Raw genomic sequence first — 27,404 nt, 5'->3', positions numbered from 1 at the left:
GGCATGAAATAATGAAAACAAATTCAAAATGTTTTAAGACTCAGTGTGCCATGTCAGATGTATATGTATGATACTAAAAATGCAACACTTGCATTAAATTTTTGCAATATTCACTGTGGATGTTTTATATTGAATATAAATACAATAAATATTATAATAATATATGTCTGTGTTACAATTTTTTTTTTCGATGTGGGCCGTGAAATATTTTAATTTTTCCAAGGGAGGGGGCCTTTATATCTTTGGGAAGCACTGACATAAGAGTTCCTTGGATGGCGCTTTCTAGGCGTAAATATTTCCTGTATTCCGAATTTATGTTTTACTTTCGGTTTCTGTGGTTAGAATAATATCTGTTTAGAAGTTTAAATAACCGAATCAGTGGAGATTTTGACATCAGGAATACGAAAAGTTCAGTGCTAAAACTAATTGTAACTATGGTCGTTATGGATTCTATCTTTTATGAATTGGCAAGTTTAGGAGTTGATGTAATGCTCTTTGGAGTGTTTTATAAACTTTATCGACAAAAGTACAAAAATATTGAGGCTATAAAGGTATGTCGTCTTTTATTACACATAAGCAAGTTTAAAAAATCACGTGAATAAAAGTTTTCGTGATTCCAGCACCAATGCAGTAATTTTGAAATACGGTAACAGGAGTTGTAAAGTTGTGCATTTTTTGTCTTCTTCATTTACAATATCGAAGCTGTTGTTTCGCATTTCTTCGCCCTGTGTATACGCTGAATGAGTTCTTATTTTCATGTAATATTTACATATCCTGGTCATGAGGTTGAATGATTTGGTTTCGAATTGTATCACAAGTTGAATTAGAGGAGTAAGATGAATCCCTTCCAGTCATCTCTCAGAAGAGCATTAGCTTGTCAAAAAGACTCATGAATTGTCTTCTTCTTATGCACACTGTAGTACGGGATCTGCTGTTTTCTGCGTTTCACTCACACGGAGAGTGTTTGTGCTGTGCGGCATGTGTATCATACTGTGAAGGATTGTTACATGACTTGGACTCCAGAATTGCTGAATTTTGAAACATAAAATGGGAATCCGATTAGCTCGCAGAATACACTCGAGATAATTAGTCAATTTTATTGGGAAATAAGCATGAAATTATTAAGATTCGATATTTAATTAGTGTCTCGGTACAAGTATATGCATTTCTTTCTGATAACCGAGAAATGAACAAAACTGCGTGCTCTACGCAAGTCATGTGGTTTGCAACATATCATCTCCATCCTGGAGGTTGACTATTATGGATCTCTACTTGAGATCCATATTAGTCAATAATAATGTGCAGTAGAAAGATAACATGGTGAGGGACTAATCTCTTCCAACTTGCAGTTAGTCACCAGATGTGTTGTTATCTTATATCTCTAGATAACAACACATCTGGTGACATCAAACACTGCACAATACTAAGAAATACATTGCAGCAGTCTTTGAACTGTTACTATGCAATGAGTTCAGGGACTTATCATGGGAGGGCACTACATTACCCCCTACTTAATCTTTCAGCTACACAAAGACACCTATACCATCAACACACAACTCCATGTATTACTAACTAAATTCAGTTATTGTACATTTTTCAATGCAACTATCTCCTTTATATTTCTAACTGTTATAATATATATTATTTTTCTTTCCAAGGAAAAATATATTCACTAAATTCCTATAAATTAAATAAACTCTTATAAGTAGTAGATTATTCATTTACCAGATTACTAGGTAACTATAGTTATCAGATTAATGTTATTACTATTAATGTAGAGATTTTTTTTCCCCATAAAGTAGAGGGAGATAAGGGCCATCCGTGGAAGCTGTAAGGAGGGTGACTAAGTGAGATGAACAGTATGAGTGTGACTTCATGAGGATCTGATGTAAATTAATTACTACAAACATCTTGGACAAAAAAAAAAAAACATATTTCTTATAGCTAAAATTCATTATACTCCATATGGTCTATTATTATGTGGGTACCTCCATGGATTCTGTAGACTCATTGCAGGAGACCCAAATTATCCACACAATATCTATTATACCTCTTCTTGAATTCATTGACAGACAGACAAAGCACTCACAACTCACTCTTGCAATGCATTCCATTCATTTATCACTCTCCAACCAAAAAATTTAGTTCATACCCTTGTTAACTACCATTTTATTCAATTTCAGGGATGATCTCTTGTTTTGCCAACTCCAGCCAATTGCTGAAACATTTCTTCTGCATTAATCATATAAAACTTAAATGTTTTTATTATATCCTCTCTTTTCCACCTATCAATCAAATTTGCGACCCACAAAACTTGAGTTTATTATCCTAGGGAGCATTCAGGAAATCCAGGCAACCAGACTTTGAGCACCATAATCCAGATGTGAATGTATTGAGGCATTATAAAAAGGAGTGATAACTTTATCTCTGCACATTAGCTCATTCTTCAATAACAAAGTAATCCTACCCCTTGAACATGTGTACCACACTGATGGAACTTGTAATCTTTTAATCTCAAAATGCATAACTTTCCACTTTTCCACATTGAACTAATATCCATTGTGTTTTGCCCATATTATTAGCATATTCTTTTGCGACACATTGATATAGATCAAATTAGAATTTCTTCATTCTACCTTCTGTTAATTTTTAAGTGGGCATACCTCTCAATATTGAAAATGTAAGCATGTATTTCTTAACAGCAAACCATCACCTTTCTTTTCCAGCTTTCTACAGACCAATACACTAATATATTTGCCAGTGTACAAAAACTCAAAACTGACACTAAAATAACTTGTAAAAAAACAAAATGAAGGGGAAAAGAAATTAAAACAAGATAACACTAAACAGCTTATTACACATGAAACATTTAATCTGACAACTTCATGTATTAAATTCAAACAACTCGCCCACCATGCCACCCCCATGTTGAAACAAACATCCATACCAATATTAGAAATGCAAATACCAAGAAACAAAACATACTACTGAACGACTCTGGCCTGTGGTTCTTGAGAGCTAACCTGGTCTTTTAAGTCACAGAATCCAACATATTACCCCTTCAGAAACACACTCGTAATTCTAAATTAAAACTTTATAAAATAATTATAAGACCTGTAACAACATATGGATGTGAAATGTGGCCATTAACACAAAAAGATATAGATAGATTGAGAATGTTGGAAGTTTTTTTCCCACTTGGTTACACTATAAATATATAAATTTAGTTTAATCCTTTATCCAAGTGTAAGCAAACAAAGTTTGTGCCTGAAGTATCTTCAGGATTGAGTCAACTCATGGTAAAGGTGGACTAAGCTCTCATCACTTGTTTTAGTATCTCCTATAATGCAAAGCACATCTCCTTGTGGACATGTATAATGCTATGCATTAAGGGAAGGGCCACTACCCAGACCGGTTTCGACCTTTATTGAGGTCTCATCAGTGGGAGCCAGATCCAGATGTGGTGATACTAAGGTGGAAGTAATGGAGAAGTCATATTTATCTATACGAGTTGCCAAAAGGTGTCTCGCCCTATTATTAAATTACTCTGGATTTAGAGAAAGATGTTGGAAGTTTTTTTTTCCTTGGTTAGACTATAATAAATTTAGTTTAATCCCCACTGACGAGACCTCATTAAAGGTTGAAACTGGTCTGGGTAGTGGCCCTTCCCTTAATGCATAGCATTATACATGTCTGCAAGGAGATGTGCTTTGCATTATGGGAGATACTAAGACAAGCGATGAGAGCTTAGTCCACCTTTTACCGCAAGTTGCCTCAGTTCTGAAGATACTTCAGATGCAGTACTTCAGATTACACTTGGATAAAGGATTAACCATGCTACCGGCCTAGACGTCAAGGTTATCATAGATGCGAAATGCATATTAAAATTGTAATACCATTGATATTACATTGAAATATGGTGGATACGAAGCATACAAGGATGCGTATTTGGTCCATAATGGCTGGTGAGGTGGTTAATCTAAATTTATTATACATTGAGAATCTTTGGAAGGTAAATATTAAGTAAGATATATGGACCAATAAAAGAAGAAAATGAGATATGGAGAATTATAATTAGAACAAATAATGAACTTGAACAACTAACTAATGGTGAAGATATATAAAGTCACAAAGAATAGCGTAGTTGGGTCATATAGTAAGAATGGAAAAAGAGGAGTTAAAAAAAAATATTTGAATGGAAACCATTAGGACAAAGGAAGAAAGGTAGACCAAGAAAAAGAGGATTGATGATGTACAAAAAAGATCTTGCAACTCTAAAAGTTACGAATTGGAAGAATATTGAACAGAAAAGAAAAGAATGGTTAAAAATTGTTTTGCAAGCTAAACTGATAAAGAGTTGTAAAGCTAGAAGAAGAAGAAACACACGCTCACATCAATACCATAACCAGTACCACATGCACAGGTACAATCATCTCAATAAGGTAATGGAAAGCAAGCACTGGTGTAACATCTCTTCTGGTGACATCAGTCACGTACCACTTGCATAAATCATGTGGTTTTCTCGACTTCATAGTTATCAGAGAGAAGTGGGTTTCATATGCTAATACCAGGATTTAGTTATGATATGGCACATCTGCTTTAGTCTTGTTAACTGATATATAAAAATACACAGATAATTTTTTTTTTTTTTTTTATAGAGACCAGCATGAATTTGCTAGAAGGCAGTTTATTTTATAAGGTGGTCATATTTCAGTGAGAGTAGTTAAAGAGAAACATTCAGGGATCACATGCCTCCTACTTTTTGCATAATTTTCTTACTTCTTAGAAGCTGTTATTATTCTAAACAGCTTTTTTATAATGCTGATACAATTTATAGAAGTTAAAAAAAATGGTGCTAAATTGTTTTTATGGTTAACTTGATTGTTCAGTTCAGCAAAGTAATCTAATAAATGAAAAACTTTTATTAAGACTAATCAGTGGGTCAAAGTAGAGTATGTTCTGTAATTATATATATATATTCTTGCTCTCAAAAGCTATTTTTATCTTTTCTTCATTTTATTCAAAAATTGAATGCTAAAACTATATATATAAATTACTAGTTTGATCTGAAATAATCTTTATAGGCTTTTCCTAATGTAAGGTCATGTAAACTGATCTTTGTAATATTAGTATAAACATCTTATGTAATGATGCTGTTATTTGTGTTTGCTCATAAATGCATCCAACTTTGTTGAAGCAGGTATAAGACTTACATACGCAAGATCAGGAGGACAAATCAGGTGGAGTTAATGGATACACAATATCATTAATTATCATTTTTATTGCTTTTCTTTACACCCTTTCTACAACTTCTTTATCCCTGCTGAGCCCAGGAGACCTAATCTGTGCACTCGTGTATAGAGGCTTAAGTGCTGTGAAGACATAATATTGGAGGTTTAATGGATTTTTTACAACACTCAGAAAGGATTAAAAAGAATTTAATACTTACTATATTTCGTCCTAGTCACTAGGACATCTACGGGGATTACAAAAATAACTAATGTAACATAACAAAATTTCATACAATACTAAGCCCAACCACGTGGGTGACACTAAAGTCCTATCTAGGTGGAGCGCCCTCTAAGGGGTAAGTGGCCTGGAATATAAAGTAGGATCTATGGTGATGAGTGTTTCCCAAATTTTCGGAAGCATAATGCAACCGTATTTATTAAGATTTGGTTGATTTCTAAGAGCTGCTGCTGCTTCCAAGAATAGTCTCTCTTTCTTGAATTTGCTGTGATGGAGCATGGTGGTTTTCTTCCATGATACTCTGTGGGTGGTGTCCAAGACATGGTCAGCCAAGCCTGAATGACCATAGTTGTGTTTACAGATGTAAGACTTGTGTTCCTGTAGGCGGATGGATGCTAATCTGCCTGTCTGTCCAAAGTACGCCAGTTTACAGGAACAGGATACTTTGTAAACTCCAGGCAGAGAGAGAGGAGGGAGCTGATCTTTCATAGAACGGATAAGGGTAGCAAGTTTGCGGTGGGGCTTATATGCTGTGTGTAGGTTGTACTTTTTTAGAATCTTGGCTATTTTTTTGGATATGCCACGAATGTAGGGTATGGTGATGGCATTTTTAAATTCTTGTTGACGAGAAGGACCGGGAATAGGAGAGGAACTGATTATTTTTTTGATACTGTGATCGCTGTAGCCATTGGAGAGGAATGTGTTGTGTATGTAGTTAAGCTCAGTAGTGAGGGCGGTTCCACTGGAACAAAGATTGTGGGCTCTCTTGGTAAGAGTTTTAACAATGCCATATTGTTGAGAGGGGTGGTGGTGTGAGAGTCTGTGAATGTATCTGCCTGTGTGTGTGTGTGGGTTTTCTGTATACAGTGAAGGAAAGTGTATCATTAGGCAGGCATGTGACTAAGGTGTCTAGGAAGGGTAAACAGTTGTTCTTTTCCTTTTCCATAGTAAACTGGATTCTTGGATGTAGGCTATTGAGATGACTGAGGAAGGAGTCTAATGTGTCTGGACCATGAGGCCAAATAGAGAACACATCATCTACATATCTTAGCCAGATAGAAGGTTTGAGTGGGGCTGAGTCTATGGCTCATTTTTCAAAATCTTCCATATAGAAATTAGCAAGGGGGAGAGAGAGAGAGAGGGGGGGGAACCCATGGCGGTTCCCTCTATCTGCTTGTAGATTTTGTTCTTCCAAGAAAAATACCCAGAGTTAATGGCAAAGGAAAAGAGATCTAAGATGTCAGAAGGGAAGACTTTTTGTAAGAGAGATAAGGTGTCAATTAAGGGAATATTAGTAGACAAAGAGGAGATATCAAAGCTTACTAATATGTCTGCTTTATTCAAGGTTAAATTTTCTATGAGGGCTTTAAAGTGGGTCGAGTTTTTTATATAGGAAGTGGACCTTTCAGTGAGGGGGGGGTCAGAGAGTTGGCCAGCTGTTTAGACAGTCTGTAGCAAGGTGCATTGGTGGCATCTACTATAGGTCTGAGTGGGGAATTGGGTTTGTGGATTTTTGGTAAGCCCTAAATTCGGGGGAGATGGGAGCGGAAAGGTTTAAGTTTTTTCGTGATGTCTGGGGGCCAGGAAGATACTTTTTTAAGTAAGATTTTTAATTTTTTAACTTGTGTTTTTGTGGGGTCGTGCTCTAGCGGGATGTAGGTAGTGCGATCGCGGAGGATAATATTCATTTTGCGATGGTATTCACTGGTATTAAGAACGACTGTGGCATTACCCTTATCCGCTCTGGTGATGACGATACTTTTTTCTTTCCGTAATTAAATTCTTTTTAATCCTTTCTGAGTGTTGTAAAAAATCCATTAAACCTCCAACATTAAGCTGTGCACATTCTAAGCGCAGTCTTATCAGGATCTTGTAAACAGGCAAAATAAATTCCTTATCCTTACATGACTATGTTCGTTTCAACATTGCAATTATCCTCCAAGTTGTTTTTGCTATGTTGCCTTTGAACTTCAGTTTCTTATTCACCATAACTTTGTGAACTGCAACCTCATTAATTTCTTGTGACTTAATTCCATCAATATAATATACATTGGAAATCTCATCATGCCAAAGTGCATAACTTCACACTTACTAACATTGAATTGAAGCAATTATCATATGCCTGCCATTCCAGGTTATTCAAATCATATTGTCGGAGGTGGAGGAAATAAGAGATCTGGGGGTGATAGCGGATAAGGATCTGAAATTTAGGGGACACATAGCCAAAATTGTGAAGACAACACAAAGGCTTTTGGGAATATGTGGAGGACACTGACGTGTAGAAGTAGGGAGATTCTTGTTCCATTGTATAAGGCTGCCGCACATGGACTATTGTGCCTAGATTTGATCACCTGGTTTTCAGAAGGATTAAGAGCTGTTGGAAAGGGCTTAGAGGTGACTGACTAAGGTAGTTTCTACCTCTGGAATGTTGAGTATGAGTAAAGATTGAGAAGATGCAACTTGCAGAGTCTGGTGGACAGAAAGAGGAGGAGGGGAGATATGATAGAGACCTACAAGTTAGTAAGGGATTGTTATAGGATCAATGCTGGAGAAGTTCTACAGAAAATAATGGGAGATCAGGGGAGAACCAGTGGTCATCCATGGAAACTGTATAAAGAGGGTGTGAGTAGGGGAGTGAGAAGCAGGTTTTTTTCATGCAGAGTTGTGAATGATTGGAATACCTTGCCTGAGAGTGTGGTTCTGCAGAGAAGTTTAGTGTATGATGAGCTGTGTGTATGATAAAAGGACCTCCTAGATCTTTGACTCCATGGGGTATTGGGTAATAATAATAATAATAAATCATTTTGTAAGCATTGTATATCAGTAGCATCCCTGATTGCCTTGCCTATTATTCATCACCAGCAAACAATTGAACATCTCTGTCAGTCTCCAATATCATTAATGTACAGATTGAACAACAATGGTCCAATTACTGACCCTGGAATACACAACTGTCACCTTAAATCTGGTAGATTCACACCAACTAGATACCACTTTCTGATACATATCCATCAGCTATTCACTTATCTAAGCCAATAGTTTACTATTTCCATATTCTCCTACCAAATGCCTTAGTAAAGTCTAAAAGTATCATATTGTATCCATTTCCTTTATTCAACAAATGCTCAAATGATTCAAGCTTCAAGATTTTCCAGTAAGAGTCTTAAACACTAATCTTTTCACTGTGCTCCAGTGGGATGAGGTTAATCTGATAAACCTGAATGCTACCAACTCACTGCTGTCTTATTTCTCAGAAGGAAGATCATATTTCCCTTCTCCTTTCTGATAATATTCAGATTTCCAACGAAGATCAGTTTTCTTCTTGGGTTGACCTCTGCATCTAGATTTCCTACTGCATAAATACATCATAGCCTCCCGAGCTTCTAGAAAATCTTGGTGTTCTACTTCATTTAATTATAACTAATTAATAATGGAAACACTTAAACTAATTTGATTCTTTTTATTTGTAGACTTTTCAGCTATGTTTCATAGCCATTATCAATACAATTATACGAAAACATTCGCAAAAAAGAGACCAATTGAAATTCAATTGAAAGTGCATGATATTATATGCACTATATTTAGATCAACTCCTTCATTTAAATTTATTATTATTTATATGGACACTCCATGGAGTCAAGTCTCATTATGAGAGCTCCACTCTATTCATTAACACAACTCACAACTACCTCTAGCAACCCATTTCACTCATTCACCACCCTCCAAGAAAAGAACCTAGTCCGCACACCCTTTCTAACCACACTCTTAGACAGCTCACAGGGAACATTCCACAGACCTGTCACCAGCTTGGATACTCATCTCTGAATCTTCTCCACCACCTCTCAATTCCCAACAAGAAATGCAGGTAACCAAATCTGTGCACAATAGTCAACATGTGGCCAAATCACAGCCTTATAAAGAGGAATAATAATCTTTTTGTCTTTACTTGTCAATGTGCTCTTCAGCATCCAAGTAATCCTCTGAGCTATTTTTCCAGTATATCCTCTGAATTTGAAATCACTCCCATTTCCCTAGCCTCATCAATTTCCTGTAATTTAATACCATCAATACGATACGAAGTATATAATCCTTTCATCCCAAAGTGCATTACCTTACATTTTACAACATTGAATTGACAATTATTAACCGTTGTCAGTTTATTTAAATCATCTTGTAAGATATCTACATCTCTTTATCCTCCCTAGTTTTGCATCATTGGCAAGCAACTGAATGTCCCCTTTCAAATCTTCTGCTATATCATTAATATACAAATTAAAGAGTTGTGGTCCTAGTACAGAGCATTCCACTAGTCACTCTTATTTGCCTTGATTCCACTCCTCCATACACCACCCTCTGATGTCTATCAGTCACTCACCCAATCCATGCCACCAGCTTTATATCCATTCCCATTTGCTCCAACTTATGTAATAGTTTTCCATACGGTATTCTTTAAAATACCTTTGAAACCTCACATGGTGCAGCCATTTCCTTTATCCAATTCTTCTGTCATCTTATTATAAAATATGAATAAATTATTGAGACAGAACCTACCTTTTACAAAGCAATGCCCCCCCCCCTATAAAGTATCATATTCCTATCCGCTCATTCCTGAATTTTACTTTTAACCAACTTTTCCAATACTTTAACCAACGTTCCAGAGATACTAATTGGTCTGTAATTTACTACTTCTGTCATGGAGCCACATTTTATGTAATGGAACTGTCTTGCCCTCTTTCCACTCCCTTGGAGCCTTGCCATAGCTGAGACTTAGATTAAACAACTTCATCAGAGGCACTGCCAGTTCACTTGCACATTCTCGTAGCACATGAGTAGTAGACATACCATCTAGGCCCACTGCTGCATTGATATTTTTCAATATACTGAGTACCTCTGTTGTAGGATGTTGTAGAATGGAGATTAACCAACCGCACACAGCTGTTGGTTAATGTCCATTTTATCTGCCTCAATGCTCACATCAGTCTCTGTCACCTCAGTAACTGCAAAGTTGCCACCTGGATGATTATACCCTTGCTAAGTGATCACTTAGTAACTGAATTATTTCTTCTGCTTCTGTTACTTTTCTACCATCAACACTGAGTAAAGTTATCTTTCCATAAACATTCTTTCTCTTACTTGCTACATAGTGAAAAAAAACTCTTTTTTAGATTTACTTTGGTCTGCTTAGCTAATTTCCTCTCAAAAATTTAACATTACTTTTCACCAGTACAATTAACACTGTATAAATCCCAAATTTTCCCAACCTTTGAATGCTGTTCTTGTATTTGAGGTTTGCCCAAATCATCCCTACAATTGCTTGATGCTATTCAGAAGAAAACAGTCTACTTAATAGTTGAATCTCATGTCTTTTTTGTGTGTGCACACACACCCTTCCTTGACTTTCTCACAGATGCTCTGTTTCTTTAGTCTTTTATAGATATTTTCATAAGCACTGACCACTGAATAGACTGTCATCATTCCTCTGATTTCCTCTAAACTTGTAAGAACGCACACAGCTGTTGGTTAATGTCCATGCACATTTCAGTTACAAACATATTATTATGTGACATTTACAAGGACTCATCATGGGACGCAATCTACTCCACTCTACTACACACAAATCTAACGGTCTCTCCTACTACACACAGCTATCATCTACACCATCTACTGCACATCACTAACATTATTTTTTTTTGTCTGTAAATTGTGTGTGTTCTGAAGGCCAATTTTTCCTGTATGAAAATTTGAGTTTCTGGGAGAAAACCCCTGCTACCTCCATATGAGATCAGCTAACTCACCATCAAATAAAAAAGCATATATGTAGATTCGTCTCGTAATGACATTGTATGAACTTCTTATCCTCCTCTCATTCTGTCTATCACTGTTCTTTGGAGCACCCTCCCCCACACCATTTTCCCTGATGACTACAACTTCCACCATTTCAAGAACCATTTTAAATAAATGTCTTCTTTCTCTTTAAACATTAACCTATTACTTGGCACTGTTATGTATGCTCTCTTTATGTAGGATTAATTAAAAAATGGTTGAATTACTGAGTGTGATCACTTTGTAATAGTTTATTATCCAGGTACAGATTGAATTAGTTATAATATATCTAGTACAGATAATGCAGTGACTGATGTGACAGGAACTAATGTGAGAATAGAGGTACCCATGAACTGGAGGTGCTCAGCACATGAGATCTCAAAGTGAAGAAAGCTACAGGATTAAGTTGGATATTGGGCCATGTATTATGCCCAAGTGCAAGAGATTTAGCAGTCTCTTTGGCTAGAATGTTTTAAATTTCAGTACTGGCAGGATTCCAAGATAGTGGAAGAAGACAAGATTGTCCCATTATCATAAGAAAGAATTCAAGACTGGAATTGCAATTATAGCCCTGTCAGTAGTGGAAGGTTTGGTAAAAGTGGTTCAGGTCAGAATTCAGCCGTGGATAAATGAATATATAAATACTCTATGAATGATAGCATGTCTTTCTGAAGGGTAGAGCTTACCTTTGTAATTTATTCATTTTCTATAATCATGTGACACTTGAGTTGAATAGAAGAAATGTTGATACTATGGGTTGGACTTTCACTCATATTCAAGTTTAATGGAGAAAACACACATCTAGAGGTAATAATTAGCAACTAAATTTACATGTTGCTGGTTAAGTGGCCCTCACATGAGGAGTCTGACTCAATGGAGGTTACCAAATGAATAATAATAATAATTTAATTAATAAATTACTATGCCAGTATTTCACCTTGATCACCAAGATATTTTCATGGGCACACACAATTACAATAAGCACATGCATACACACTAGCATGAAGGTGCCAATTAAGATCCTATGGTCTTAACTGGTGCCTCTCTGCGAGTTTAGTTACGTGCCTCCTTGTCATAATCATGGCTTTGTAGTTATACCTTTCTTCATTGATGTTGGAGGCTTAATGGATTTTTTTACAACACTCAAAAAGGATTAAAATAGAATTTAATACTTCCTATATTTCGTCCTAGTCACTAGGACATCTACGGGGATTACTTTAAAAACAACTAATGTAACATAACACAAATAACAAACAATACTAAGCCCAACCACGTGGGTGACACTAAAGTCCTATCTAGTGACTAGGATGAAATATAGGAAGTATTAAATTTAATTTTTATTTTATTTTGACTACTGTGCCCAGATTTGGTCACCTCGGTTCCTTCTTGATAGGGAGGAGGTGGAGAGGATCCAGAGGCAAGTGACTAAGATGATAGCAGGTCTATGGAATGAACCATATGAGAACAGGTTGAAGATTTGTGGGTTGCAGAAACTGGTTGATAGGCGGAAAAGGGGAGATATGATTGAGAGATTCAAATTGCTGAAGAGTTTCTATAGGATTAATTCAGAGGATATTTTTGAGATCAGGACTGGTGGTGGGAGAACTAGGGGACACCTATGGAAGCTGGGCAAGAGTGTGGTTAGCAGTGGTGTTAGAGCTGGGTTCTTTACTTTTAGAGTGGTAAATGAGTGGAATAAGCTGCCAGAGTCTGTTGTGAGTGCTATGACAGTGAGAGAGTTCAAGGCAAGGTATGATAGATACTGTGAGAATGTCGTATAGTTGTGTGGACATGATGTTTAGGGCCTCCCTTGATGAGTCTAAGGACTCCCTGGAGTAGCCCGAAAATAATAATAATAATAATAATAATTTTAATCCTTTTTGAGTGTTGTAAAAAAAATCCATTAAGCCTCCAACAGGATGTCCTCACAGCACTTAAGCCTCTACACACGCTTTCTTCATTGAGAACTGCACATGCTTAGCAACCTTCCAGGACAGTGTTTTTGATACTTTGTTTATGAATAAATCTTCTGATGCTGTTATCAGATTAAGTACTCTAAACCCTGCATCTTCTCTATCACTTGCTATTTCAAGTAATTATCCCTTTTGTAACTATATAAATTCCATTTCTTTCTTGTTGTGCACACTTATCTCTTTCTAGTGTATGTCTCCATAGTAGAAGTCCCTACTATATATATGAATGCTCAGCCTGCATTCATTGTTCTAATCTGCCATTACACGGCATCTGCATCTTGTTGTGCACTGTTTGGCTTTAGCAGTAACTGACAGTATATTTTGTGCTATTGGCCTCTGTCTGACACTAAATACCTTCAAATGAACCATTTCCCTCAGTCCTGAGATCCATTTTAACTTCTGGTGGTTGCATTTCTTCAGCTACCACCAATAATACTCCCTCCTCCTCTTCCTCTCTGTGAAAAATGCAATATCCCTTACATTTTATCTCTATATCATCTGCCAACCAAGTCTTACTGATGCTGATGATTGTTGACTAAGTTGAGCTGACTGATGCCAAAACTGTTCCTTTTTATTTCTGATGTTTCTGGTATTCATATCTATTAATTTCAGCATCTCCATGAACCCACTGTTACCCTTGAGTGATGTAATTACTGAACCATTCAGAAGCTGGGAAATTGCGCTCAGCATTATATGATCATCGCTATACTTGCACTCATTTGATCCAGGGATGTGATTTGAAAACACGTGTTTGACTGTATCCCCCCCCCCCCCCCCAGCTTCTCTGATTTTGCACTTTCTTCCTCTCACTTAACAACACTTTCTCCAAACATCTAACTCTAAAATAACTCTAGCTCTCAGGGTTTATTGGTGATGAGGAAGGAGGTGGAGAGGATCCAGAGGTGAGTGACCGAGATGGTAGTCTATGGAATGAACCTTATGAGAACAAGTTGAGGGTTACAGAAACTTGTTAATATGCTTCTGGAAAAGGGATATGATATGATTGAGACATACAAATTACTGATGGGTTTTTGCAAGATTAATTCAGATTAAATTTTCAGAACAGGTATGTTCTGAGAACCAAGGGCCATCCATGGAAACAGAGTAAGAGTGTAGTTAGCAAGGATGTTGGGACTAGATTTTTTGCTTGGAGAGTAGTGAATGAGCAGAATAGGTTGCCCGAGTCTGTTGTGGGTGCCATGACTGTGAATGAGTTCAAAGCAAAGTATGATAGATACTGCTCAAATGTTGGATAGTTCTTGACATGATGTTTAAGGCTTCCCTGAATGAGTTGTTTAAAGACTCCTTGGAGTTGTCCATAATAATAATAAAATTATTCATATTGAGGATAATTTGAAAGGCAATATCCAGTTTGCTATTGATGCTAAATTGGTGAGTGTGGTAATAAATAAATGATGTAGAGATTCTTTAGGGATGATATGAGTAGAATGACATTGTGGGCTAATGGTAATGGTTACCAGTGGCAAATTGATTTTGTGGCTTGTCAAGGATTTGGTGATTATGGCAGACAGCAAGTTGAAGTTCATGGAATGTATTATAGAAGTGAGAAAATAGTACAAAAAAAAACAAAAAAAACTCGTTGATTTTGAAAATATACCGTCAAATAGGAACAAGGAATATCATATCAAAGCTTTATAAGGTTTTGATATTATACATATGGTTTTATATATAGGTCTCATATTAGGAAGTGGTAAAGAAATTCAGGAGTAGGTGACCGAGATGTTATCAGATTTGATAGGTCATGTGCTTTCAGCTGTACTATGAAGACTACTTAGCAACAGTTACAAATTGGGATTGACCATATATGCACTCTTGCCAAGGTATGCTAATAATTAATATGCTTGTTTCGGTCCTGTGCCAGAAAAAAAAAAAATAAATAAACTTCATTAGTCAAAATATTAAAGTCTTTGGGGTTAATGATGTTGTAGTACATGTGTGTAGCAGAAAATTTAGAACTAAAGTATACATATTGAGGGCTGTAAAATTTTATGCAGTATAGAAAAAATACAGTAAAGAAATTCTGAAAATATGAAAGATTAAAGTTTATTTTATACAAGAATTGAGAATGGGTCAGTAAATATATTCAGTTTAATATATTCTTAAGAAATATGCAGCATGCTATTGCATGGGAGAACTCTGATATCAGTGCGATGTGTAATTATTAAAGCTGCAAAAAATAAATTTACACAAAAATTTTAAAGGCAATTTATGTATTTCCACATTCTTTTCGATATATATAAGGATTTATGTAAATAGGAAGGAAAGATTGAAACTCCTAAAATTGTTGTTACAACTTTTACGATTATTAATTATAGAATTGTGTGCAAATCTGTGTTTAAAATGAAACAAATAAAATGGTAGCTAAAAGTTATTGATTAATCAATTTAAAAAAATGGGACAAACAGCATCAGCACGAAGAAGTTTACCATGCAGTTCTGTAATCTTGGCATTAACCACATTATTTACTTTTTTTTTTTTTTTGCAATATTACTTGACTTCTGTGGTCTTGGACTGGTATAAATCTGTTTACACCTGTTGAAATGATGTTTATGCTCGTATATATTTCATTTCAGAGATTCATGTTTGTCTCCCTGAGTGACGAAATGAATAGTCTTGACTTTTCAACTAATGGCTGTTTATTTGATTCTCACTGTGGCATGGAGGCATGTGAAAACCTTTAGGTAGTAGATTTCATCTCTGGAGTAAGATCATAACCTTGTTCAGGTAAATTGACTTGTAAACACCATGTTAAGTCTATGAGTAAGTCCTTTGACCATCAGATTATCCAATTCTTAGTCCACTTGTGGTACTTAATGTGCTCTAGATGTTTAACCTTCTGTGGGATTTTTGTGTAAAAAGTTTCCAAGCAGGCATAATTGAATATTATATGATAATTTGTAGCATGATCTCCTAAAAACAGAACTTACTGTATTGTAGTATGTTATTCCTACCCATGAAAGGTTGTAAACCTTTTGTAGTACGTTAGTAGTGTTTTTTTATTTTATTTTTTACATTTATTTATTTTTTTTATTTTTTATATAATCTGCACTTTGTCTAGAGACCAAACTTAGAACTTTTTCATGCCACTCCAAGCCTTCATTAAGTGAGATGGTCTTACACTTACACTGTATGATGAAATTCATCTTCCACCTTGCACAACATCCATGCCCACAGCAGGATTCACACACATGGGTTTTAAAGCAGATTTGCTGTCTAGTTCCAACCAGGCCATCAATATACAGAATTTATTTATTTTATTATTATTATTATTTTTTTTTTTTATTCATGTAAGAATTTTTGTTTGAATGCATTTTGGAATTAGATTTGAAGAAATTTTTGAACCTTGAAGACAAGAAGCAATTTACTTGCATTTTATAAGGTAACAAGTGTATTAGATAAGGGAGAATCATATACAGTAATCTGGGACTTTGCAAAAGTGTTTGATAGATTGCCTCCGTAGTGCAATTGGAAGAATGACGGCACATTGTGCCCTTGATTGGAATAAGCCTAAGTTCGATTCTCATCATGACGGGAGGAATCTTTATGTGGACTTTTTCAATCGAAGGTGAGTTAGCCGATCTCATATGGAGGTAGCAGGGTTTTTTCTCCTGGAAACTTGGATTTTTCATCCTGCATACAGACAAATCGGCCCTTCAGAACACACACAATTTACAGACAAAAAATACTAGTTGTGGTGGTGGGCAGTAGATGCCATTGATAGAGATGAGTGGTAGTAGAGGTTCGGTGTAGTGTTGGAGACAGTTGTATAGTAGGTGTCCTCTTGCGATGGGTCTTTGGACTCTTTGGAGGTGTCATGAATAATAATAAATGTTGGTGTATAAGCTGCAATGGATGGGAATATATAGTGTATTGCTTAGATGGATTGGAAATTGGCTCTCTGAACGATACCAACAGGATGTGTATAATGGAGCAGTGTCTCAGAAAAGGAGGGCAACCAGTGGTGTTCCCCAGGGTTCTGTTCTTGGGCCCTGCTGTTTAACTTGTTTGTAAACGATATATCATGTGGACTGACTGGGGATTTTCAGTCGTTTGCTGATGATGCAAAGTTAGGAAGAATTATAAGTAGCACTGCTAATGTTAATTTGCTTCAGGAAGATTTGAATAGACTTTTTTGGACAGAGAAGTGGGGTTGTAGTTTTAATATCAATAAGTGCAAGGTCCAGGGTACAGATAAGTAATATCAATAATAATAAAAATAATAAGTAATATCAATTTGGAGTACAGAAATATAAGGCTGTGTACTATATTAGTGGTGCTGTACTGTAGGAAGTAGATGAGATTTGGGAGTGATGGTTGACTAGACTGAAGTTTAGAGAGCATATTGCTAGTGTTGCAAAGACTGCACATCATAGTGCTGCTATGATAAGAAGTACTCTAACATATAGGGAAGGAAGTGGTTGTGCCACTATAAAGCACTGGTCAAGCCACGCTTGGACTTTTGCACCCAAATCTGGTCACCTGGTTTTCAGTGTGATGTGGAGACATTGGAGAGGGTCCAGAGGCAAGTGATTATGACAACACCAGGACTTTGGACTGCTGGCTATGGAGAGAGGTTGAAAAAATGTGGATTGCAGAGTTTGGCAGGTAGGAGGAAAAGAGGTGATATGATGGAGACTTCTAATTAGTGAGAGGAGTTTATTGCAGAATTGTCAATAAATGGAATGCATTACCAGAATGTGTTGTTAATGCAAGGAATGTTAAGGATTTTAAGATTTGGTGTGATGAATATGTTGTCAGTTGAATGAACTTTGCACAATGAGTTTGCCGACTCCATGGAGGGTGCAATAATAATAATAACAAGAATAAAAGAATGTGATGAGTCACAGAAGTGATTGTGGTGAGAGTATCAGATGTGGATTGCAGAATAGCTGAGAGATACACTGGAAGAAAATTATAAGGATAGAAATCTGGGAATAACAGTTTAAGTTCAGAGGAAACATTGCAAAAGTGATAAAAACAAAACACAAATGATTATTGGGATCAACAAAGTTATTGTTGATCTCTATATTTTCTTATTTTTACTGCATCAAATATGTTCAGATTTAGTCTCCTCTATTGTGTGGGGTTGAATAAGTTGTAGAGAGAGAGGATTCAAAGGTGAGTAACGAAGATAGTTTCACATCTCTGGAATATTTACTTTCAGGATAGATTCAGGTTTTGTAGGCTGTAAAGGTTTTGTTAACTAGATGGAAAAGATGGAAGAAGATAGAACTATCTAAATCTGTTATTTTATTATAAAATGTGAACACTGGGAAATGACTCAGTACTTGATGTTTCATGAGATCTGCTCATAACTAAAAGATCAAGGAGTGACAGCCATAAAGATGAATGCTAATACATAGGAAGGGAATCATAGACCAAATAGGGATATTATCCTTATATTTAATACATCTGCTGCTTTTTCGTGCTCTACATCAGGGGTTGGCAACTAGTGGCCTGCAGGCCACATGCTGCCCAAGCATGCATTTTTGGCAGCCCATAAAAGGTTGACCATACTTACATGGCAAGTGGCCCATATGCTGAATTATTTAAATAATACATTTTATAATATGAATAATAAATGAAAAATAATTTTATAACCTATACTTCGTGATATTGTCGTGCAACTTTGCACGAGTCAACCGTGTGAGTCATCATGAGTGGAGATAACAAAGGTGACTTCATCCAACGACAACCGAGATTTTGTCACACTTCTGCAGTCATGTTCCGTGGTCCGTCTTTTAATGCATTTCAGTAATCAATAACATCAACTATTATTTTCAGAGGATGTATATTTGTTAAAAATAATTTCAAAAATTGGTTCAAGAAAACGTAAAATTGCAGATGAAGAAGAAGCTTTAATGATGAATGAAACAGCAAGCACTTCATTTATTGAAAATGAAGGTAAGCCCCTTTGTCTTATTTGTCATAAAAGTCTTGCTGTTATGAAAGAATATAATATCAGACGTCTTTACGAGAATGAACACGAAAGCCAATACAAGGATTTAAACTGTTAACTTAGGAAAAATCAAATTAATAAATTACAAGCTTCTTTGACTGCTCAGCAAAACATATTTAAGAAACAAAGTATTCATAATGAATTGATTGTTCATTCTAGTTATGTCATAGTGGAACTGGTTACGAAAGAAGGAAGGCCTTATACAGATTCAGAATTTATTAAACGATGTTTATTAGCTGTAATTGAACAAATATGCCCAGAAAAGAACACATTATTTTAAGATATTAGTTTATCTGCCAGGTCTTGTGCGAGGCAGTAGAAGAAATCGGTACCAACTTATTTGAGTAGCTTAAACTTAAAGCAAAATCATTTGATTGCTATGCTCTGGCAATGAATGAAAGTACTGACATAACAGGTATGCACGTTTAATGATATTTATTCGGGGCATCGATAGTGACTTTAATGTTCATGAAGAATTGGCCAGTTTGTGTAGTTTAAATGGTACTGCAAAGTGGGAAAACAATCAAAATTATTCTGTTCAACTGTAGAAATCCAGAATTGCAACTTCCTATCAAAAGATGCAATTTTATCTCTTGTATTAAAAATTGTAATATTCTTTCCTTGTAATGATAAGTTAATTTCATTGCACTTTGTAAAAATATCTGGCAGATACACAAGACTCATCAACCATGAAGAATTTCTTAATAATTCAATAAAATTTTGTCTTAAATTATGTAACGTCAAGAAGACCATTAACTCACTACGAAGTTCAAAATGCTTTTCCTCTGGATAGCCATCTCACTTCAGTATGTAATAAAAGTGCGTTATGTGCACTACCCATTTCATCGCACAAAAGTTTAAATAATCTAGATTGAAGTGGTCAAAATACATAGTTGATAATTTTTATGCTCCATCCAAATTGGTTTTAAATATGTAGGAATTCTTTTTGTTACTAGTGCTTGTCTATGCAAAACACAATGACTTTTGGTGGCTCTTGTAGCTACTTGCAGGATACATGTTACAACTCCCTTCATCTTTCCTACCATTGCTTGAGCACCATCTGTACAAATATCAATACACTTCTCCCAACTGATTTCATGTTTTGTAATATAATTATTAATACAGTTGAATATATTTTCTCCAGTAGTTTTTTCTTGTAGATATTTGCACATGAGTAAATCTTCTTCAATACTTTTATCAAATATGTAACGAACAAACACTAGTAATACAGCGAGTCCTGCGACATCTGTAGATTCATCCATTTGCAATGAATGTTCACTACAAAGTCTAAGTCGATGAATTAGTTCTTTCTCTATGTCAGCAGAAAGATCTTTGATGCGGCATGAAACAGTATCATTTGATAATCGTACTGCAGCTATTTTTTTAGCAACCTGCTCATTTAACATGCATGATACAATGTCTTTCACACAAGACTTAATGAGCGTCTCACCAATTGTATGAGCTTCACCATGAAGTGCAGTGCGGTAACTCGTGCACAAAATGATGCCTCTGTTGCATTTTCAATTGTAGCATTTGTAGCCATTTGAAGTTTAGATTTTTCTAGCGAGTCACTTCATCTCTTAAAAAAATGTATATCTTTTCCTTTGTAATCAGTGTGTTTCATTTCAAAGTGCCTACGAAGTTTAGCTGGAACCAAAGAACTCTTTACTAGTATTTTATTACATAAAACACACATTGCATCAGGAGCATGTGTATTGCCAATACACGTAAATCCATAATTTAAATAACTTTCATGGTACTTCCGTTTTGGTCTGTTCTTAGATGACTCTTGTTCTTTAATATTAGCTTTTGAAGAAACCACAGTTTGTAATTCCATATCTTCTTCAATCATACAAGTAGATGTGTCAGCAGAAGTACTTGCTCCTCCTTGTGTTAAAGTTCCTGTCTTTAAACAAGAATCCATGGGTAATTTTTGAATAATATTCAAATTCCAATATTTGTCGGAGCTATAATAAAAACAAATAGATTTTTGTTGTAAAGGTAACTTTAGTATGAAAAACAATAAGATTATAAATAAGAAATATCGAATAATAGTAAATGAATAATGCAAAATAGTAAAAAAAAAGACTGCAACACACAAAAGTAAATATGAATTGTAACAATAATTGTAAGAAAACTACTAAACTGTGTCAAATAATGTAAAAGCAATTGTAATAAGAATGATTTGATAAACTGTTCAGTAACAAAAATTAAACAGTTCGAAATAAATCAGATATATTAATTATAAAATTAGTTAAGAGTAAGAAGAATTATTTTTTAAAAGCCTTGCCTACTCCCTATATACAGGAATAAAAAGGCATTAGCTGATCTCACCCCCCCACACCGAAGGCTTGGTCCCAACAAATTTACTCGTAAACACCTTTCCAAAATTTTTTAAAGTTCATACGTTAACATAAATATTAATAATTAATTATGGCATAATCATAAAGAGTATTAGTACACTTATGTATATGATGTGGCATGTTGACAAAAATAAAATTACATTTAAATTAGTTATCAATCACTGGACTAATGAATCTTGTAGTATGTTGTAGTTTCCTCAGGCAAACATCATTAAATTAATTTGTGCTGATTTTCATTGACATATCCCATTCTGATCACCAAATATATTTATAATATTATAAGTACTTACGAGTGAATGCAGACTTTTTCTCCTGTGTGCTGGTAGTTTTCCCCTCCTTTTGTACACCCTGGAGATCTTTATAGGCGTGAGGTGGATGACTTGCTATCTGTTCTATCACAAACACCTTCAATAAGAGATTTCTTAATACCAAAATTAAACAAAGTGTCTTGTCTCTTATTCATGTTAGATTTTAAATCTGTATTCCTATTACTTTTAACAAAATCGCAGCACTCCGGTTTCAGAACAAGCACTTACACACTGCAATACGAACTTGCGAGGAAAATATTCAGTATTAATAGATTTGAGAACCGGATACAAGACTACCTTGATCTTCAGTTTCAATGAAAAAATTTTCTTTATACTTCCTTGCTGATTGGTCACTGACATTTGCAATACAGATGTTATTTCGTTCAGTTTTGAGAACACGGCACCCATTACGGCTTGCAGGCAATTTTTATGATCGGTCATAAACGGCGGTATTCTCTTTCCCAATTGTTGAAACATTTCGATGTGTAAAAATTAACGATAATTCATGAATATTTCCATGTTTAAAAATATGCAATTTGCTACACAGATGTCATTTCCTTCAGTTTTGATATGTCACCCATTGTAATGGGTTTGCAGGCAATTTTTATGACCCATCATAAATAGTGATATTCCCTTTCCCAAATGTTGAAAGGTTTCGATGTGTGAAAATTAACGATACACAGATGTTATTAGGTGTTCTGGGTCTGAGCTTTTCGACATATTCACGAATAGTATTCTCCTCAGAATATTTCTACTATAAAATATTTATTCATGAAAAATGCTTAGAAAACTAAAATGACAAATTCTAGAACTTCTCGTGGAACACCTATTCACCTTCCACGGAACACTGGTGTTCAGCAGAACACGGTTTGAGACACCCTAGTGTAGATGATGGAGAGCTGTAGAGTAGGTGCACTCCGTCGATGAGTCCTTGGAGGCATCACAAAATAATAATAATTTACTAATCCACATGGTTTCATTCCTGAAAATATACCACTTATGATAACATTAAATGGAGATCCTTTAGTTAAATAAAAATCAAAACCAGAAGTCAATGGATCCACCAAGTATCTGTAATTAACACGTTCCTGTGATCGAATTAGCAAAGATTAATCTGTCGAAACAACATAACTTCTCTTATCGAAGTATAAGCTAATGCATGTTGCCTGCAGGAGACTTATTTGAAACTTCGTGAGGATCATACTTTACAATGTATCACTATCATGTGTCGGGATTCTAGCAAGTCCCACTCAACATTAACACAGAAACAGTTGTCATCTTCCTTTCAGTACGACCTCTTATTGCAGTGTGCTGCATCTGTCTGTCACATGGTACCATTTATAGCCCTGATCATCTTAATGATCTCATGTTGCAGTTATTTCTTCAAAACCATAAAAGGCTGTATATTATGATAAAATTGTGTAGCGATATACAACCTTACTATAATATAGTATAGTATAATTACTATAGTACATTAGTAACTCTGGTGGACTGTTTTTTTTTTAATTACTTTAATTTTATTTATTTATTTTTGTATTTTTCATTTATTTTCTCATAATCCAGAAACCCTGCTCTTGAGACCAAACACAACTTTTTTACACTACTTCAGGCCTCCTATAATGATTCAATATATAGGCTGTGTACAAGGAATGGATGTGTGGAGTGAGTTTGAGGGAAGGTTAGATTTTTATAAGAGGGACAGCCTACACCTGAATGCATTTGGTATAAGGAGTCTTGAAAAACTAATAACTGGTATGAGACCTAACACAGAGGATCAGGGAAACTAAATTATAAACGGGGGAATAGTGAGAATATGAGTGTAAGAGCAAGCTTGTTATATAACTGTTAACGAGGGTAATGGGCATTATTAAGTAAATTATTATGAGGATTCCCCCGTTTATAATTAAAAGATTTAGACTTTGTGTTCGTCCAGTTCGGACGCATCAAACATGTGCAAAGATGTCTACATGTGTAAGGCATTAGAGAAGAATAGAGATCTGTAAGTTGTCCAACTGTGTCTTGCAGACCGCAGACAGGAGTTTACAAAAATAGCATTCGGGTAGCTTATTATGTCTATATATGAATGCTAGGAATAACAGAAGCAAAGGGGTAGAGTTTATTGCCTTGGTCAATATGTTGGGACCTCAGATTGTAAGCATTAGTGAGATATGGCTATTAGAATCTGACATAGGGTACATAGGGAGACAGCAAGGGTACAGCATTTTTAGGAAGGATAGACAGGATAGGAGAGGAGGGGCCGTGCTGTTAATGATATCGGATGACTTGAATCCAGTTAGTGTTGAGAACTATGATTGTAGAGCTAGTAACAGTATTTCATGTGGCAGCTAATTTGAAGCCATCTGGTGGGAGGTGGAATCTAACAAGATCAATTACATGGTGGGGTGTTGTTTCAGACCTAGTGGATCAGTTGCTAGTGATGAACAAATGCATCACCAAATAGAGACGATGGGCATGAAAAAAAAAGTAATCATAATGGGAGACTTTAATTATTCAAATATTGATTGCGTAGTAGTAAAATCTCATGAGAAGAATGAAACTGAATTTATTGAGCTGTTGCAGGATAACTTTCTCAAGCAACATGTGACAGAACGAACTCAAGGTCAAAGAGTGTTAGATTTGATTATAGTGTCAGAGGGTGTTTCATTTAAAGACATAACTATTCTGCCTCTGGTTGGTGACAGTGATCATGCAGTACTCACTTGGGAAGTTACTAAGTTTATGAATGTTCCATTCAGAAAAGGTTAGCTGCTAAGCTACAAAGCAGGAAATTATGAGTAACTGAGGTGTATAATGAGTTCAGCAGAATGGCATTGGTTGCTGGATGGGAAGAATGTCGACAGTGCATGGGAAACATTTAAAAAATGCTTAAACGATGCAATATCAGAATGTGTCTTGAGAGTTTGAAGAATAAATAGGATAGGAGTCAGATAGATGTGTAATCTTATTAAGCAAAAGATTCATAAGAAATGGATTATGTGGAAGGAATACAGTGTGAATAACGATGATGTCCGTTATGAAAATTATAAGCAGCAGGACAGAAGAACCACAACTGTGTACGGAAAGCTAAGTCTGAGTATGAAAAGAAACTGGTTCTGCAAGCTAAAGACAACCCACAAGAATTCTGTTGATATGCTGCAGATAAATGGAAGAATGAATATGAAGGAATAGCTCTTTTGAATGCAGATGGTGTGAAGGTTACAGATGCAGAGAGGATTTTTCTTATATAACGAAATCTGTGGTGAGTTCATCACTACAAGAAACGCACGTATTAACCACAGTGAAAATGATTTAATTGTAAATATTTCATCCCAAGTATCTTAGGACATCATCAGTACAGCAGTTTAAACAATAATAGGAATAACGTGGTTAGGGCGCATGATTATAATAGAATCTCAATAAGCGTGCGTGACGTGTTACAGAAGTAAAAAAAATAAAATAAAATAAATAAAAAAAAATTATTTTACACAATTTTGTATGACAATTTCCCATACTTAAGGAATAATAAGAACGTTGTTGCGGTTTAAATTTGGTCTGTGTAGTAGGTCTTCAGCACTTTCTTTATATAAACGTTCATTTTTATTTAAAGATCTATGTAACAGTTTAGACTTTTCCCAATAGATCCTATGGCTTGGATTTTCAATTCCGTGTTAAGAGAGACCAGAGTTCTGCGGTTTAAAAAGACGAATGTGGTCTTGATGTTCCGAGATGCATTTCTGAACAGACCTACCTGTCTGTCCAAAGTAAGACAATTTACAGGAGCATGGAATCTTATAAACGCCAGGCAACATCAGAGGTGAGAGTTTGTCCTTAGGAGAAGGTAACAAGTTGTATTCATTGATAGGTTTGTAAGTAGTGCCAAAATTGTATTTCTTCATAATTTTAGAAAGACATTCGGAGATGCCTTTTGACGTAAGGTATGGGAATCCTATGGACTTCTTGTCTGGTTTGATGCATGGGAAAGTGACTGATGATTTTTTGAGTTGTTTTAGGATTATATCCATTTAGGATGGCTGTATTTTTAATTACTTCTATTTCTTGGTTTAGAGATTCTTCAGAGGAGCAGAATTTAATAATACCAGATTTCTGAGGTGGATGATGAAGAAAAGAAGACGGTTCCATCGCCACGTCTGTCTTTCGCAAGCCTACATTTTCAGGTCGCTACATTCACAATTCTTCCACTTATCATACATCTCAGAAATCTGGCATTATTAAATAACTAGTTTCCAGAGCACACAAATTCTGCTCCTCTGAAGAATCTCTAAACCAAGAACTAGAAGTAATCAAAAATACAGCCATCCTAAATGGATATAATCCTAAAACAACTCAAAAAATCATCAGTCACTTTCCCACACATCAAACCGGACAAGAAGAAGTCCATAGGATTCCATACCTTACGTTAAAGGCATCTCTGAACGTCTTTCTAAAATTATGAAGAAATACAATTTTGCCACTACTTACAAACCTATCAACCAAATTTACAACTTCTTGCCTTCTCCTAAGGACAAACTCTCACCTCTGATGTTGCCTGGCATTTTATGAGATTCCATGCTCCTGCAAATTGTCTTACTTTGGACAGACAGGTAGGTCTGTTCAGAAACGCATCTTGGAACATCAAGACCACATTTGTTTTTTCAAACCGCAGAAATCTAGTCTCTCTCAACACGGAATTAAAAATCCAAGCCATAGGATCCATTAGGAAAGGTCTAAACTTTTATATAGATCTTTATATAAACATGAACATTTATATAAAGAAAGTGCTGAAGCCCTACTACACAGTCCAAATTTAAACCGCAACGACGTTCTTACTATTCCTAAAGTATGTGAAATTGTCGTACAAAATTGTGTAAAATATATATATATATATTTTTTTTTTACTTCTGTAACACTTCACACATGCTTATTGAGATTCTATTATAATTATTATTATTAGACACCTCCAGGGAGTCCAAAGATGCATGTGCCCTAACTATGTTATTCCTGTTATTATTTAAACTACTGTATTGATGATGTCCTAAGATACTCGGGATGAAATTTATTTATTTATTTCGTATCCAAACACAAGTAGTACAGTAGTAAGTAAGTGGTACAACATGATTTACAACAAATTAGGATACATTACAATGAGATTAGCTTAGATTTGGTAGGTGAATTATACAGGGAATAATTAAATATGAAAAAAAGAAAACTATACATAACTTATATACAATAAACATGGTCAGATGTTCCTCCAGTATCTTGCACAATCAACTGCTCTTTCTGTGTAGGATATAAGGTCCTCTTTTGCACAAGGCGATGGAAGAAAGGGACAAAAAAGGTGTTCCATGGACTGGGTTGTCCCACACTCACAATTGTCTGAGCCAGTGAGGTAGCCCCATTTGATGAGGTTTTGTTTGCAGCATCCTGTCGTCCAGAGTCTGTTTAGGCTTTTCCAAGTATTCCAGTCCAAGTGGGCACCACATTGAAGATG

General features: G+C 35.5%; 1 protein-coding gene across 2 annotated transcripts in view; it reads left to right on the top strand.

The window, feature by feature from the left end:
* Positions 1–274: 274 nt before the first annotated feature.
* The window catches only part of LOC150102029 (mitochondrial ubiquitin ligase activator of NFKB 1-like), a 54,428-nt gene continuing 27,298 nt past the window's right edge, over positions 275–27,404 (top strand). Inside the window, exon 1 of one of the 2 annotated variants that reach the window (XM_090400508.1) lies at positions 275–551. In XM_090400508.1, the coding sequence (XP_090256634.1) occupies positions 435–551 (117 nt within the window). In that variant the 5' untranslated portion in view covers positions 275–434. Of the gene's footprint in view, positions 552–15,887; positions 16,011–27,404 lie in introns of those variants that run through there. The other variant, XM_090400509.1, reaches the window with a different exon arrangement.

Source organism: Typopeltis vanoorti, chromosome 11, assembly GCF_054136105.1.
Source record: "Typopeltis vanoorti isolate ZY-2024b chromosome 11, IOZ_Tvanoo_1.0, whole genome shotgun sequence".
Taxonomy (NCBI): Eukaryota; Metazoa; Arthropoda; class Arachnida; order Uropygi; family Thelyphonidae; genus Typopeltis; species Typopeltis vanoorti.
The sequence above is the reverse complement of the archived record's forward strand: the minus strand, read 5'-3'. Positions and strand labels throughout refer to the sequence as shown.